Genomic DNA, 15,888 nt, shown 5'->3' on the forward strand with positions numbered 1-15,888 from the left:
GGAAAAAGGCCTGTGAGCACTTGCAGGAGCTGACACGCCTCCTCCCCTGCCTGCGAGGCACTGGTCTAATGCCCTGCAGTGCAGAAGCATTGCAGAATATCAGATGACCAGTCTGTCACTATACAATGATGTCCCATTCTTGGTCAGGAAGGTGAAAACAGGCTTAGGAGTGAAGGGGCTAAAGGGAATCTATTGGCTAGATTTTGCCATTTGATCTGAGAGCAGAATAATGTAGGGGCAGAGAACCGCAATGCAGGGATTTGTTACTTGCTCAGTGGCTTGCTGTAGTTTCAAATCAGCAGTGTTTTCTTCAGCAGGAGATTATCATTAGAGGACTACCTGTCACATACCAGGCATTCCAGAGAATCTGCCCCACCACTCATAAACAGCTTGCTGACAAATCTGTGTACACAGGAACTTTCCAATACAGGGTGTGGGTGGGATTATACACAGATCAGCATTCGGAGCGCTACTACATCATCAAATCCCTGAGTTGGATTTGAACCCAATACCCATGTGCTGCAAAGCAATAGTACTAACCAATAAGCCACCGTGCTACCCTTTAACTATACGTACTCACAAGTTTCATCACTTTCTGTTAAAGCACACTGTGGCATAGTCAACTTTTTTAATGACCAACTAAAAGAACAAAACTCTTGAATAGAAAGCAAATATTTTATTATGATTTTTACATATTCTAAGTAATACATTTGAAGCAACAAATGTAAGTTTCTATGTTCAGATAGCACTTCATTAGATTTTAACTTGATGAAGACATTGTCACTCTGGGCTTTACGTTACCCATAGATATGCAGACATCTTTCAGAAACATATAATTTCTTGTTTTTGCTAATGATTATGGCTAAGAAAAGTTCACCATCAAAATATCACAAAAAATTGTCGATTTGCCATCGATATGTGATTCTTCATATTGTCAAATTTCTTTGTTATACAGAAGTCATGTTTTCTATTTTCTGTCTGTATCCCAAGGAAAACTCTAAAAATCCTTGTATCATTTTCTGGGGAAAAATATCCATATACTGAGGTTATCTATTAAAGTTACATATGTAATACATATTTCTTTCTCATTTCTGTGAGCTCTTCCAGTAATAGAAGAACCTATAATACTCTCAAAAAAAGTAAAAGAAGATACCTGAGTTGGAAAATCCCATAAGACCAATCCATTGAATATTTACCAGTATGGTTAGCAGAATAGTTTTATTGAATGATCAAAGCTTTTGACCTTTCATAAGTGTTAAATTTATAGTTATTCAACAATTAAAACAAACATATTAACATATTATAAATCCCACGATAAAATGCGTTCACTCTCCTTGCTTTCCATCTATTGATTATAATATTGCTGATACTGTCGAGCGTAGAGCTGATAGAGGTGGTTTCTGTAGTGATAATCATCATCATACCTTCCATAATTATCACCTTTTACTCCTCTAGGATCAATTTCATTCTCATGGTAATAATAGCCATTTTCATTATAGTAGCCATTATTGTCAGGTTCATATACATGAGCATTGCTACCTTCCTCACCACCTAGGTTATCATAATCACTGCTCTTAGTGAGTTCAGTGGGATTGTCAGCTGTTTCCTTAAGTTGTTGAGTTGCAGGTTCAATGGTACCAGCTTGTGTGGGCTGCACTTCAGTACTGCTCTCCTGGGCTGTGCTTGACTGTGCGTCATCAGTTGTGGTCTCATTCTGGCTTGCAGTACTATCTTCCACCTATTAAGAGAAAAAAACATGACACAATATAGTCACATTGCTCAATATCGTCAAGTATGAACGCCCTTTGCTCGTTAAAATTTAACTTCCAGCTCGTTGGCAGAAACCTATCAAGGCAGCCGGAGAGGAGAAGTAGTCGGGGACCTGCCTGTCCGACTTGTATCCAGCGTTACTCACTCCCCTGAGACTGATAAAGTTTGTTTTTCTCTGAAACAACATTTCAGAGTCAAACAAACCTGGCTGAGATTATACAGCCGGAGCCTGATATGTGCTGCCTGTGGATTGGGCAGCATGTATTACCTATCAGGCTTAAACTGCAAAATCAGAGTTCTATATGATCCTGGTCTTAGGGTACTGTCACACAGTGGCACTTTGATCGCTAGGATGGCACGATCCGTGACGTTCCAGCGATATCGTTACGATCTCGCTGTGTCTGACACGCTACTGTGATCAGGGACCCCGCTGAGAATCGTACGTCGTAGCAGATCGTTTGAAACTTTATTTCGTCGCTGGATCTCCCGCTGACATCGCTGAATCGGCGTGTGTGATGCCGATTCAGCGATGTCTTCACTGGTAACCAGGGTAAACATTGGGTTACTAAGCGCAGGGCCGCGCTTAGTAACCCGATGTTTACCCTGGTTACCAGCGTAAACGTAAAAAAACAAACACTACATACTTACCTTCCGTGTCTGTCCTCCGGCGCTGTGCTTCTCTGCACTGGCTGTGAGCGCCGGCCAGCCGGAAAGCGCAGCACAGCGGTGACGTCACCGCTCTGCTTTATGGCTGACCGGCGCTGACAGTGCAGAGGAAAGCATAGCGCTGGAGGACAGACACGGAAGGTAAGTATGTAGTGTTTGTTTTTTTACGTTTACGCTGGCGGGATCGTTGGTCGCTGGAGAGCTGTCTGTGTGGCAGCTCTCCAGCGACCAAACAGCGACGCTGCAGCGATCGACATCGTTGTCGTATCGCTGCAGCGTCGTTTCAGTGTGACGGTACCCTTAAAGCATGAGAAGGTGCTTCCCCCACTGGTAATTATGGTGCAATTACTGCTGTCAATTTGCATTGAAAAACACTACCATGATTTTTTTGTGCTAAATCTGTGCACATGTGCATATAGTTTAGTGTGAATGTGTTAATATATTCACCTGTCGCCCTGTTCCCCTTGATCCTGTTTCTAGATTGCCTGTTCATCTCAGTGACATCATCAATCTTAAGACTATCCATATCACTGTACACTTTATGCGTGAGCCAGGATTCTCTGTTACAATGTAAGTCTATCGAGCCGCGTTCTAACATTTCATAGGCTTACATTGTAAAAGCCACTTCGGAGTCATGTAGAGTTCAGTGTGACCTGGAGAGCCTGAAGTTTGGTGATGTCACTGAGAAGAGGAGAAGAACGGCACGGGATCCTGGAGAAGGTGGAGGTTGATGGGTATATTAATACACTCACACTACACTACATCGATATACACAGATATAGTAAAAAAAAATCATGGGACTGCTTCTTTAAGAAGTTAAAAGCTATTCTGTTAAAAAAAAAGTAATAAAGATAAGGCTCAAACGTATAATGGTAAATGCAAACGACGTCTTTTTCATATGGATGCTGCCTAAAAAAATGCCAAAAGGAATGGACATATGCACAACAAATGACCTGTTCTGCGTATGTGCCGTCTTTTGGCACTTCTTTTAAACACTAAGACTTTGAAAGCTGTGGAGAAGCTAAAAGAAGTGATTGGTTCATCGTTCTGGCCATTATGTGATGTATGGAATATAGGAAAAAAACAGCACGAAAAAATGTCTTAAAAGGCAACAGAAAATTCACCAAAAAGCCAAAAAAAAGATACATTCTTCTAAAAGTTGTGATGAGTATTAATTTAGCAGTACCCCATAATATTCAACAGCATCACTAGAAGAACATTTGAGAGGTCACATGTGGTACCCTTGCCAACAACGACCATGGATGATATGATATAAGTCCTTAACCTATCGCCATCTGCTGCTTTATTATTATTGATATTTTTATTACAAATAATATTTCACGTGGTCCTGATGAGAATAAATATGAATGTGGTGACAAAAAAACAGTATACATCTATACCTTAAGACAATGAGGGACAGTTAATAAAAGTAGTACAAGATGAAAATGGCCAGCCAATCAAAGCAGCGAAAGCAATGGGCCAGATTCTTTTAGAGGCCAATCAAAGAGTCAGCCAGTTTAGTTGTTATCGTTAACTGCCTGCCAAATGAATATAATGATTGTTTGTCACCTCTGGAGCAGAGGTTCCTCCGTTCTCCTCGGCACCTTCAGAGTCAGCTTCTTCTTCTGCCCCATTTCCTTCTGATTCCCCTGCTCCTGTTTCTTCTGAAGCAGCATTGTTTCCATTTTTACCAACATCCACGGATTCCTCCTGCTGTAATAAGATTAATTATTAACCTGATATTAAGCTAGAAAAATGTGAATGTCTTTATTTTACCAAATTTGTTTACTCCTGCTTACATCAACCTTTCTCCAAGTATTTAGTGAGGATTCTGTCTTCATTCCTAGAAAAGTCATCTGGAATGTATTCAGCCAAGACTGTGTATCTCGGCCTTTTGTTGTGTTTGAGGTTAACCTCTATGGTGGTTTGGAGGCAAGAATACATTGCTGGGAAGAGAGCCTTATAATGACTCATAAAACCACAAGATTTAAAAACAGGATAGAAGATTGCACACTATTTTGTATTCTAGAAGAACAAATTTTGTAAATTGAAAATTTTCATTTTAAAAACTTTATCATGGGTAGGAGATGACATATTCACACTTTAACCCCTTTATCCCTGAGGGTGGTTTGCACGTTAATGACCAGGCCAATTTTTGCAAGTCTGACCACTGTTAATTCATGAGGTCCTGACATATTGTACTTCATGATTGTGGTAACATTTCTTTGGTATGATTTGTGTTTATTTGTGAAAAACACGGAAATTTGGGGAAATTTGGATAATTTTGTAATTTTCAAACTTTTAAGTTTCTGGCCCTTAAATCACAGAGATATGTCACACAAAATAGTTAATAAATAACATTTGCCTCATGTCTACTTTACATCAGCACAATTTTGGAACCTAATTTTTTTTGTCTTGAAGACATCCAGTCACCATGGCAATGATCGGGGCCCCGCGTCTCCGATCCAAAGGCAGAGGAGCTGTCAGCCCTCTGCTGGCACCCGGAATGCTGCGTTCGTGTTTGATTGCAGCATTTTGGGGGTTAAAGTGCTGGGAGCACTTTCTGTGACTGCTCCTGGCACTTAATGCTTGGTGTCAGCTGTGAGAATCAGCTGACACCCGGCGGCGATCGCCCACACACCATCCATGTGCGCGATCGTACAGACATAATAATCGGTCCAAGGTCAAATAGGCCCAGGCCACATGGATGGATCATCATTACATCTGATGTCAGAATGGGGTTAACACTTTTAAGGGAATCTGTCACCAAGTTTTTGCTACGTCATCTGTGAACTGCCTAATGTACAGATAGATGCCCTATATCACTTAGATTACTGGGTGCAGCAGTTGTAGCACAACATTTTTAGATGTAGCATGTAGCAAAGCTCTTAAATCTACTCCCGTTACGTCACCACACGAACACTGCCAGAAGAAGCCGAAGACTGCCGAGTGAGCAGCCCCGGACGCAGATGCGGCCGCGAGACAGCGGGACTGGAGGACGTGTCGCTGGACAGGTAAGTATAATTATGTTTATTATTAATATTTTATGCTTTCTTTTACAGGCCCTGGACCCGAACTGGACCCGAACTGTGACACGGGTTTCCCATGGAAACCCGTGTTCGGGACCTTGTGATCTGCGGTACGGGTCCAGAACTTTACAGTTTGGGTTCGCCCATCCCTAGTCATGACAATATACTGGTCACTCCTACATACTGATCACTAAATGGCAGTTTGGAATTTTCACTCAGCAACATTCACTACTGCTTTGAAAAACACCCATGGAGTCAAAATCGTCACTAAACCTGTAGATAAATTCCCAAAGGGGTATAATTTCCAAAATGAGGTCACTTGAGGGAGGGATTCTGTTCTTCAGCACTTAGAGGCTCTGTATATGGAGTCTGGAAACTATTTTAATAATATCTGTGGTTCAGGAGGCAAATAGCACTCTGTCCTTCAAGAGTCTCACCATGTGGCTAAGGGGTACTGTACAGCCGTATATAGGTTTTTTCTACATTTAGCAGAAATTGTGGGTCAAAATTTGGTACCATTTTTACCCATTTCCCAGCATGAAAATCTATAATTGGGGATAACATGCAATCTTGTTGGTAAAAATGTAAATTATTTTTTCTTCACTGCCCAGTGGAATACATTTCTATGACACACCTGTGGTGTCAATATGATCACTGCACCCCTAGGTGAATTCATTGAGAGATTTAGTTTGTAAAATGGGGTCACTTATGAGGGGTTCTGCTCTTCTGGCACCTCAGGGGCTCTGCCAGTATGACATGGCCTCCTCAAACCAGTGCAGTAAAATCTGAACTGTAACATTGCGCTCCTTCCCTTCTGAGCTTTACACTGTGCCTCAAAAGTAGTTTTCGACAACATATTGGGTATCAGTGAACTCAAGAGAAATTGCACAACATATTTTGGGGTCCATTTTCTTCTGATATCTTTGTGAAAATACAACATTTGGGGCTAGAAAACATTTTTGAGGTAAAAATTAGATTTTTTTATTTCAACGTTATAAATTGCTGTGAAGCACCTGAAGGTTCAAGGTGCTCAAGACACATCTAGATAAGTTCCCTGAGGGGTTTAGTTTCCAAAATGGTGACAATTGTGGGGGGTTCCACTGTTTAGGCACATCAGGGGCTCTCCAAATGCATCATGGCACCTGATAATTATTCCAGCAAATTTTGCATTCAAAAGGTTAAATGATGCTCCTTCACTTCCAAGCCCGTGCATCCAAACGGTACTTTTTCTCCACATGTTGGGTATCAAACTTAGGAGAAATTTTATGGTGCAAATTCTCCTGTTACCCTTACAAAAGTGCAAAATTTGGAGCTAGAATACATTTTTGTGGGAAAAAAAATTTTTTTTTCACTTCTCAATGTTGCAAAGCACCTGGGATTTCAAGGAGTTTTTAGATTTAGCAATGCAGCAGATCTAAAAATAAAAACTTCCCCCTGCCCCCACGAGGGTTTCTATGTACACATTCTAAAAACAGTGAGCTGCTTACTGCATTGGAAGGGGGGAGTCAGACTAGCATGCACATACTGCTGTAGCTGATAGTCCAAACCATGATAACCACCAGGTGATCAAACCTTCAGAATAAGTAAACAAAAGCACACAGCCTGACATGTCACATATCTTTGAAATCTGTATTTTAAACCTTATCTCATGCTGTCCTCAGATTACATAGCAAAAACCTGCTGACAGATTATCTTTAGCTTTAATACCACAGGTCAATATGATAATAGCAATAATGATACCCCATTGAAATTATTTTTGTAGTTATGTTTTACTGCTCACACAAAAGAAAATATTTTTACCCCAAAAATCTTTTTTTGGGGGAGGGGTGGGGACTTGGATCACCATATTCCTAGACCCAAACATTTTTTATGTTTTTGTGGACAAAGTTATATAGACCTGTCTCCAATCTTGCCTTCATCTCTAAACTCCCCGAATGCTTGGTCCACTCCTGTCTCATCCGCTGTCTCTCAGATAACTCTCTTCTCGACCCTCCTCAATCTGGTTTCCGCTCTTTACACTCTACTGAAACTGCCCTCACTAAAGTCTCTAATGATCTACTAACAGCTAAATCTAATGGTCACTACTTCATGCTAATTCTCTTGGATTTCTCCGCAGCATTCAACACTGTGGATCATCAGCTCCTCCTCACTATGCTCCGTTCCATCGGCCTCAAGGACACCGTTCTCTCTTGGTTCTCCTCCTACCTCTCTGACCGCTCCTTCACTGTATCTTTTGCTGGCTCCTCATCTCATCTTCCCCTTACTGTTGGGGTTCCTCAAGGATCGGTCCTAGGCCCCCTCCTCTTCTCCTTGTATACCACCCCTTTTGGACAAACAATCAGTAGATTTGGTTTCCAGTACCATCTCTATGCTGATGACACCCAATTATACACTTCTTCTCCTGATATCACGCCTGCCTTTTTAGAAAACACCAGAAAGTGTCTTACCGCTGTGTCTATCATCATGTCCTCCCTCTATCTGAAACTGAACTTGTCAAAAACTAAACTCCTTGTGTTTCCTCCCTCTACTAATGTGCCTATGCCTGACATTGCCATCTCAGTGTGCGGAATATGTTGGCGCTATATAAATAAAATTATTATTATTATATGAGTGCTTATTTTTTGTGTAGCAAGCTGTAGTTTGAACTGGTGCCATTTCTGAGCACATACAATTTTTGATCACTTTGAAATTAATTTTTTGAGATGATGGGTGAGCAATCTTAAGCAATTCTTGTATTGTTTTTGATTTTTGTTCTTTTATGGCTGAACAGTATGTGATAAATAATATTATAGTATTACAATATGCAAGTAGAACAAACAAGTCAAGCCAGACATGTCACTCGAAACAAGGATCACAAAGCTACAACTAGCCTACTTTGGACACATCATGCGAAGACAGCAATCACTAGAGAAGGGTATAATGGTCAGAAGAATAGAAGGAACAAGGTGAAGAGGAAACCCCGATGGCTTGATATTATCAAGATACAGGTGCAGCTCACAAAATTAGAATATTATCAAAAAGTTAATTTATTTACATAGTAACATAGTAACATAGTAACATAGTTAGTAAGGCCGAAAAAAGACATTTGTCCATCCAGTTCAGCCTATATTCCATCATAATAAATACCCAGATCTACGTCCTTCTACAGAACCTAATAATTGTATGATACAATATTGTTCTGCTCCAGGAAGACATCCAGGCCTCTCTTGAACCCCTCGACTGAGTTCGCCATCACCACCTCCTCAGGCAAGCAATTCCAGATTCTCACTGCCCTAACAGTAAAGAATCCTCTTCTATGTTGGTGGAAAAACCTTCTCTCCTCCAGACGCAAAGAATGCCCCCTTGTGCCCGTCACCTTCCTTGGTATAAACAGATCCTCAGCGAGATATTTGTATTGTCCCCTTATATACTTATACATGGTTATTAGATCGCCCCTCAGTCGTCTTTTTTCTAGACTAAATAATCCTAATTTCGCTAATCTATCTGGGTATTGTAGTTCTCCCATCCCCTTTATTAATTTTGTTGCCCTCCTTTGTACTCTCTCTAGTTCCATTATATCCTTCCTGAGCACCGGTGCCCAAAACTGGACACAGTACTCCATGTGCGGTCTAACTAGGGATTTGTACAGAGGCAGTATAATGCTCTCATCATGTGTATCCAGACCTCTTTTAATGCACCCCATGATCCTGTTTGCCTTGGCAGCTGCTGCCTGGCACTGGCTGCTCCAGGTAAGTTTATCATTAACTAGGATCCCCAAGTCCTTCTCCCTGTCAGATTTACCCAGTGGTTTCCCGTTCAGTGTGTAATGGTGATATTGATTCCCTCTTCCCATGTGTATAACCTTACATTTATCATTGTTAAACCTCATCTGCCACCTTTCAGCCCAAGTTTCCAACTTATCCAGATCCATCTGTAGCAGAATATTATCTTCTCTTGTATTAACTGCTTTACATAGTTTTGTATCATCTGCAAATATCGATATTTTACTGTGTAAACCTTCTACCAGATCATTAATGAATATGTTGAAGAGAACAGGTCCCAATACTGACCCCTGCGGTACCCCACTGGTCACAGCGACCCAGTTAGAGACTATACCATTTATAACCACCCTCTGCTTTCTATCACTAATTTCAGTTCTTCAAAACAAAAAGTGAAACTCATATATTAGATAGAGTCATTACAAACAGAGTGATCTATTTCAAGTGTTTATTTCTGTAAGGCTATGTGCTTACATTGCGTTTTAGCATTTTTACTGAGTTTTTCCGCTGCGGAAACGCTTAAAAAACGCTTACAAAATGCATCCCATTGTTTTTAATGGCATTCCGCAATTGTTATGCCCATGCTGCGTTTTTTTTCCGCAGCAGAAACGCATCGCAGCAAAAAAGCAGCATGTTCATTAATTTTGCGGAATCGCAGCAATTTGGCTGCTATATAATTGTATTGGGACGCATGGAAAAAAACACATGAAAACCACAATAAAAACGTGACAAATACGTTATAAAAACGCAAAAAAATGCTAGAAAACCGCGAGTGCATTTCCTGGCAAGGGAGTCCGTTTTTGATGAGGAAAATTGTGCTTAGAATCTGCAACATGGCCTATAGCCTTAATGTTGATGATTATGGCTTACAGCCTATGAAAACCCAAATGTCATTATCTCAGTAAATTAGAATACTTTATAACACCAGATTGAAAAATGATTTTAAAATCCGAAATGTTGGCCTGCTGAAATGTTTATTTAGTAAATGCACTCAATACTTGGTTGGGGCTCTTTTGGCATCAATTCCTGCATCAATGCGGCATGGCATGGAGGCGATCAGCCTGTGGCACTGCTGAGGTGTTATGGAAACCCAGGTTGCTTTGATAGCAGCCTTCAGCTTGTCTGCATTGTTGAGTCTGGTGTCTCATCTTCCTCTTGACAATACCCCATAGATTCTCTATGGGGTTAAGGTCAGGCGAGTTTGCTGGCCAATCAAGCACAGTGATACTGTTGTTATTAAACCAGGTATTGGTACTTTTGGCAGTGTGGACAGGTTCCAAGTCCCGTTGGAGAAATAAATTTCCATCTCCAAAAAGCTTGTCAGCAGAGGTAAGATTGAAGTGCTCTAAAAGTTCCTGGTAGACGACTGTGCTGACTTTGGTCTTGATAAAACACAGTGTACCTATACCAGCAGATGACATGGCTTCTCAAACTATCACTGATTGTGGAAACTTCACACTAGACCTCAAGCAGCTTAGGTTGTGTGCTACTCCACTCTTCCTCCAGACTCTGGGACCTTGATTTCCAAGGTCTAGTGTGAAGTATCCACAATCAACGATGGTTTCAGGAACCATGTCATCTGCTAGTGTAAAGGCCCCTTCACATTAAGCGACGCTGCAGCGATACCGACAACGATCCGGATCGCTGCAGCGTCGCTGTTTGGTCGCTGGAGAGCTGTCACACAGACCGCTCTCCAGCGACCAACGATGCCGGTAACCAGGGTAAACATCGGGTTACTAAGCGCATGGCCGCGCTTAGTAACCCGATGTTTACCCTGGTTACCATGCTAAAAGTAAAAAAAAACAAACACTACATACTTACCTACAGCCGTCTGTCCTCCGGCGCTGCGCTCTGCTTCTCTGCTCTCCTCCTGTACTGTCTGTGAGCCGGAAAGCAGAGCGGTGACGTCACCGCTCTGCTTTCCAGCTCACAGCCAGTACAGGAGGAGTGCAGAGCACAGCGCTGGAGGACAGACGGCTGTAGGTAAGTATGTAGTGTTTGTTTTTTTTTACTTTTAGCATGGTAACCAGGGTAAACATCGGGTTACTAAGCGCGGCCCTGCGCTTAGTTACCCAATGTTTACCCTGGTTACCAGTGAAGACATCGCTGGATCGGTGTCACACACGCCGATCCAGCGATGTCAGCAGGAGTCCAGCGACGAAATAAAGTTCTGGACTTTATTCAGCGACCAACGATCTCCCAGCAGGGGCCTGATCGTTGGTCGCTGTCACACATAACGATTTCATTAACGATATCGTTGCTACGTCACAAATAGCAACGATATCGTTAACAATATCGTTATGTGTGAAGGTACCTTAAGTCTACTGTGTTTTATCTAGACCAAAGTCAGCGCAGCCGTATACCAGGAAATTTTAGAGCACTTCATGCTTCCCTCTGCCGACAAGCTTTTTGGAGATGGAAATTTAATTCTCCAGCAGGACTTGGCACCTCTCCACACTGACAAAAGTACGAATACCTGATCTAAAAACAACAGTCCTTCCATGACCTGGGCTTCCACAACACCTCAGCAGTGCCACAGGCTGATCGCCTCCATGTCATGTCGCATTGATGCAGTAATTTATGCTAAAGGAGGCCCAAACAAGTATTAAGTGCATTTACTGAACATAGATTTCAGTAGACCAAGAATTTGGATTTTAACCTTCGTCAGGCTACATAATTTTACAACGTTAACAGGCTGCAGAGGTACAATTGTACCTTCATATATATTTTATTGAAATTTGGCCAATATATTCTGGACCACAACTGCAGAGATGTCACGAAATTTCAGCCCTCTACGGCTTTTAAAAAAAAAGTTATTGCAATTTTAAAACGGAATAGTTACAATTGAACCTACTCAGCCGGACGAAGGTTAAAATCATTTTTTCAAGCTGGTGTTATAAAGTATTCTAACTTACTCAGATGATGACTTTGGGGTTTTCACTAGCTGTAAGCCATAATCATCAACATTAACAGAAATAAACACTTGAAATAAATCACTCTGTTTGTAATGACTCTATATAATATATGAGTTTCACTTTTTGTATTGAAGAACTGAAATAAATTAACGTTTTGATGATATTCTAATTTTGTGAGATGCACCTGTGATAACAGAGAAGACCCTGGTGGACCCATCTGGGCATGCACAAGATGGATCTTCATAGCGAGTGTTTATTCATCATGTCTCCATGGCTCGAGATCAAGCTGAAGGCCATTAAATAATATTAATTTATAAAATGAGTAGAGACATTTACAGTGATTTGTTTTACATTTTACCTCTTTTGCACAAGAAAATAAATTTTTTATAAAATATTTTTTTAATTTGCATCATGTTCTGAGAGCCATAAAGTTATTTTTTGTTTACAGTGCTGTATCGTGAACATTTTTGAATGCATAAATCTTTTTTAATCACTTTTTTTTTGTTTTGTGAGACAGGCTGAAAAAAATGGCATTGTTTTTTCATTTAATTTTGCAATGATAAAGTTTTGGGATAAATAATGATATAATTTTACACTGCGTGTTATTGTGAATGCAGCCGCACCAAATATGTCATGTTTTTAGCTACATTTATTTTTTCCAGATAAAAACATTATTTTGTGGGGAAGAACTGGGATTTTTTTTTACAATATTTAATAGTCCCCCAAAGGAAATTTAAAATGTTATCTCATGGTCGCATTGATAATACACAGTACAACTTCAGTATACTGCACTGTTATGCTACACTGTTACTTTATTGCTTGACTGACATTTATCTTATCAGACCCTTCCCAAAGCGGGTTCTGATTGGCTGTGCTGTATGACAGACTTAAAGGTACTGTTACACCAAGCGACTTACCAACGATCACGACCAGCGATACGACCTGGCCGTGATCGTTGGTAAGTCGTTGTGTGGTCGCTGGGGAGCTGTCACACAGATAGCTCTCTCCAGCGACCAACGATCAGGGGAATGACTTCGGCATCGTTGAAACTGTCTTCAACGATGCCGAAGTCCCCCTGCAGCACCCGGGTAACCAGGGTAAACATCGGGTTACTAAGTGCAGGGCCGCGCTTAGTAAGCCGATATTTACCCTGGTTACCATTGTAAAAGTAAAAAAAAAAAAAAACACTACATACTCACATTCTGATGTCTGTCACGTCCCCCGCCGTCAGCTTCCCTGCACTTTCTGTGTCAGCGCCGGCAGTAACAGCGGTGACGTCACCGCTGTGCTCTGCTTTACAGCGGGAGAGCTGCAGACAGTATGCGCATTGCAATCTGATTTTGGATAATAGTAATAACAATTTTATTTATATAGTGCCAACATATTCCGCAGCGCTTTACAAAATAGAGAGGGGATTTGTACAGACAATAGACATTACAGCATAACAAAAATCACAGTTCAAAACAGATACCAAGAGGAGTGAGGGCCCTGCTCGCAAGCTTACAAACTATGAGGAAAAAGGGGAGACACGAGAGGTGGATGGTAACAATTGCTTTCGTTGTTCGGACCAGCCGTAGTGTAAGGATTGGGTGTTCATGTAAAGCTGCATGAACCAGTTAACAGCCTAAGTATGTAACAGTACAGACACAGAGGGCTATTAACTGCATAAAGTGTATGAGACTTGATGCGAGGAACCTGATTTTGGTTTAACTTATATGAATGGGCCACACAGGGATAATTAGGTTAATGCGTTGAGGCGGTAAGCCAGTCTGAACCAATGCGTTTTTAGGGCACGCTTAAAACTTAAAACTGTGGGGATTGGGGATTAATCATATTAACATGGGTAGTGCATTCCAAAGAATTGGCGAAGCACGTGAAAAGTCTTGGAGACGAAAGTGGTAGGTTCTGATTATTGAGGATGTTAACCTCAGGTCATTAGCAGAACGGAGGGCACGGGTAGGGTGGTAGGCTGAGACCAGGGAGGAGATGTAGGGTGGTGCTGAGCCATGGAGCGCTTTGTGAATGAGGGTAATAGTTTTACACTGGATTCTGCAGTGGATGGGTAGCCAGTGTAATGACTGGCACAGGGTAGAGGCATTGGTGTAACGGTTGGTGAGGAATATGATCCTGGCTGCAGCATTCAGGACAGATTGTAGAGGGGAGAATTTGGTAAGAGGAAGGCTGTTTAGGAGAGAGTTACAATAGTCCAGAAAAGAATGAATGAGTGAAACAGTAAGAGTTTTTGCAGAGTTGAAAGTCAGAAAAGGGCGAATTCTAGAAATGTTTTTGAGATGCAGATAAGAAGAGCGAGCCAATGATCGGATGTGGGGGATGAAGGAAAGCTCGGAATCAAGTATGACCATAAAGCAGCTGGCATGTTGCTTGGGAGTAATGGTGGAACCACACACAGAGATGGCAATGTCAGGCAAAGATAGGTTAGTAGAGGGAGAGAACACGAGGAGTTCAATTTTTGACAGGTTCACTTTCAGATAGAGGGAGGACATGATGTTAGCGACAGCGGTAAGAAAAAAAAAGGCAGGCGTAAGATCAGGAGCAGAAGTGTATAATTGAGTGTCATCAGCACAGAGATGGTACTGGAACCCAAATCTACTGATTGTTTGTCCAATAGGGGCAGTATACAAAGAGAAGAGTAGGGGGCCTAGGACTGATCCTTGAGGAATCCCAACAGAAATGGGAAGGTGAGAGGAGGAGGAACCAGCAAAAGATGCAGTGAAGGAGCGATCAGAGAGATAGGAGGAGAACCAGGAGAGAACGGTGTCCTTGAGGCCGATGGAGCAGAGCATAGTGAGGAGGAGCTGATGATCCACAGTATTGAATGCTGCAGAGAGATCCAAGAGAATTAGCATGGAGTAGTGACCAATAGATTTAGCTGTTAGTAGATCATTAGAGACTTTAGAGAGGGCAGTTTCAGTAGAGTGTAAAGAGTAGAAACCAGATTGAAGAGGGTCAAGAAGAGAGTTTTCTGAGAGATAGCGGGTATGACGGGAGTGGACCAAGCGTTCGAGGAGTTTAGAGATGAAGGGAAGAATAGAGACAGGTCTATAATTAGTGGCACAGTTTTGATCAAGGGATGGTTTTTTAAGTAGTGGATGTATGATGGCATGCTTAAATGAGGAGGGAAAGATACCGGAAGAGAGAGAAAGGTTGAATATTTTTGTTAGGTGAGAGGTGACAGCCGGGGAAAGGGACGTGATGGAATGGGGGTCACTGGTGTAAGTGGTTGGGCGAGAAGATGCAAGGAGCCTGATTACTTCTTCTGTAACTGGTTCAAAGTCAGAGAGTGAACGAGATGTAGTGGGGGAGAGAGGAGTGTGCATGGTCTGAGGGGATTGGGAGATAATTTCCTGTCGAATGTGGTCAATTTTTTTTTTTGAAGTAATTGGCCAGATCATCAGCTCAGTTGGGGCCTGCACTCCTTGGTTTAGTAGGGACTGCAAAGTGTCAAAGAGATGCTTAAAGTTATTGGACAGGGAGGTGATGAGAACGTTAAAATAGGTTTGTTTGGAGAGGTGAAGGGCAGAGTTATATGTTTTAAGCATGAACTTATAATGGATGAAATCTTCAGGTAGATTAGATTTTCTCCACAGAAGTTTGGCGCACCTGGAGCACCGCTGCATGAAATGTGTTTGCAGCGTGTTCCACGGTTGTCGCCGTCTGTGCCGAATTGCTCTATGTATAGGAGGTGCAGTTTCATCCAGGGCACTTTGCAGGGTTTCATTGTAATGTTTC

The 15,888-nt window shown here is 41.7% G+C and overlaps 1 protein-coding gene across 1 annotated transcript in view; it reads right to left on the bottom strand.

The window, feature by feature from the left end:
- Positions 1-661: 661 nt before the first annotated feature.
- Positions 662-15,888, bottom strand: part of IBSP (integrin binding sialoprotein) — a 79,268-nt gene continuing 64,041 nt past the window's right edge. Inside the window, exons 6-7 of the mRNA XM_069745725.1 lie at positions 4,006-4,149; positions 662-1,738 (exon numbers count right to left, since the gene is read on the bottom strand). Of these exons, the coding sequence (XP_069601826.1) occupies positions 1,346-1,738; positions 4,006-4,149 (537 nt within the window). The 3' untranslated portion in view covers positions 662-1,345. The remainder of the gene's footprint in view (positions 1,739-4,005; positions 4,150-15,888) is intronic.

The sequence above is a fragment of the Ranitomeya imitator genome, chromosome 1 (assembly GCF_032444005.1).
Source record: "Ranitomeya imitator isolate aRanImi1 chromosome 1, aRanImi1.pri, whole genome shotgun sequence".
Taxonomy (NCBI): domain Eukaryota; kingdom Metazoa; phylum Chordata; class Amphibia; order Anura; family Dendrobatidae; genus Ranitomeya; species Ranitomeya imitator.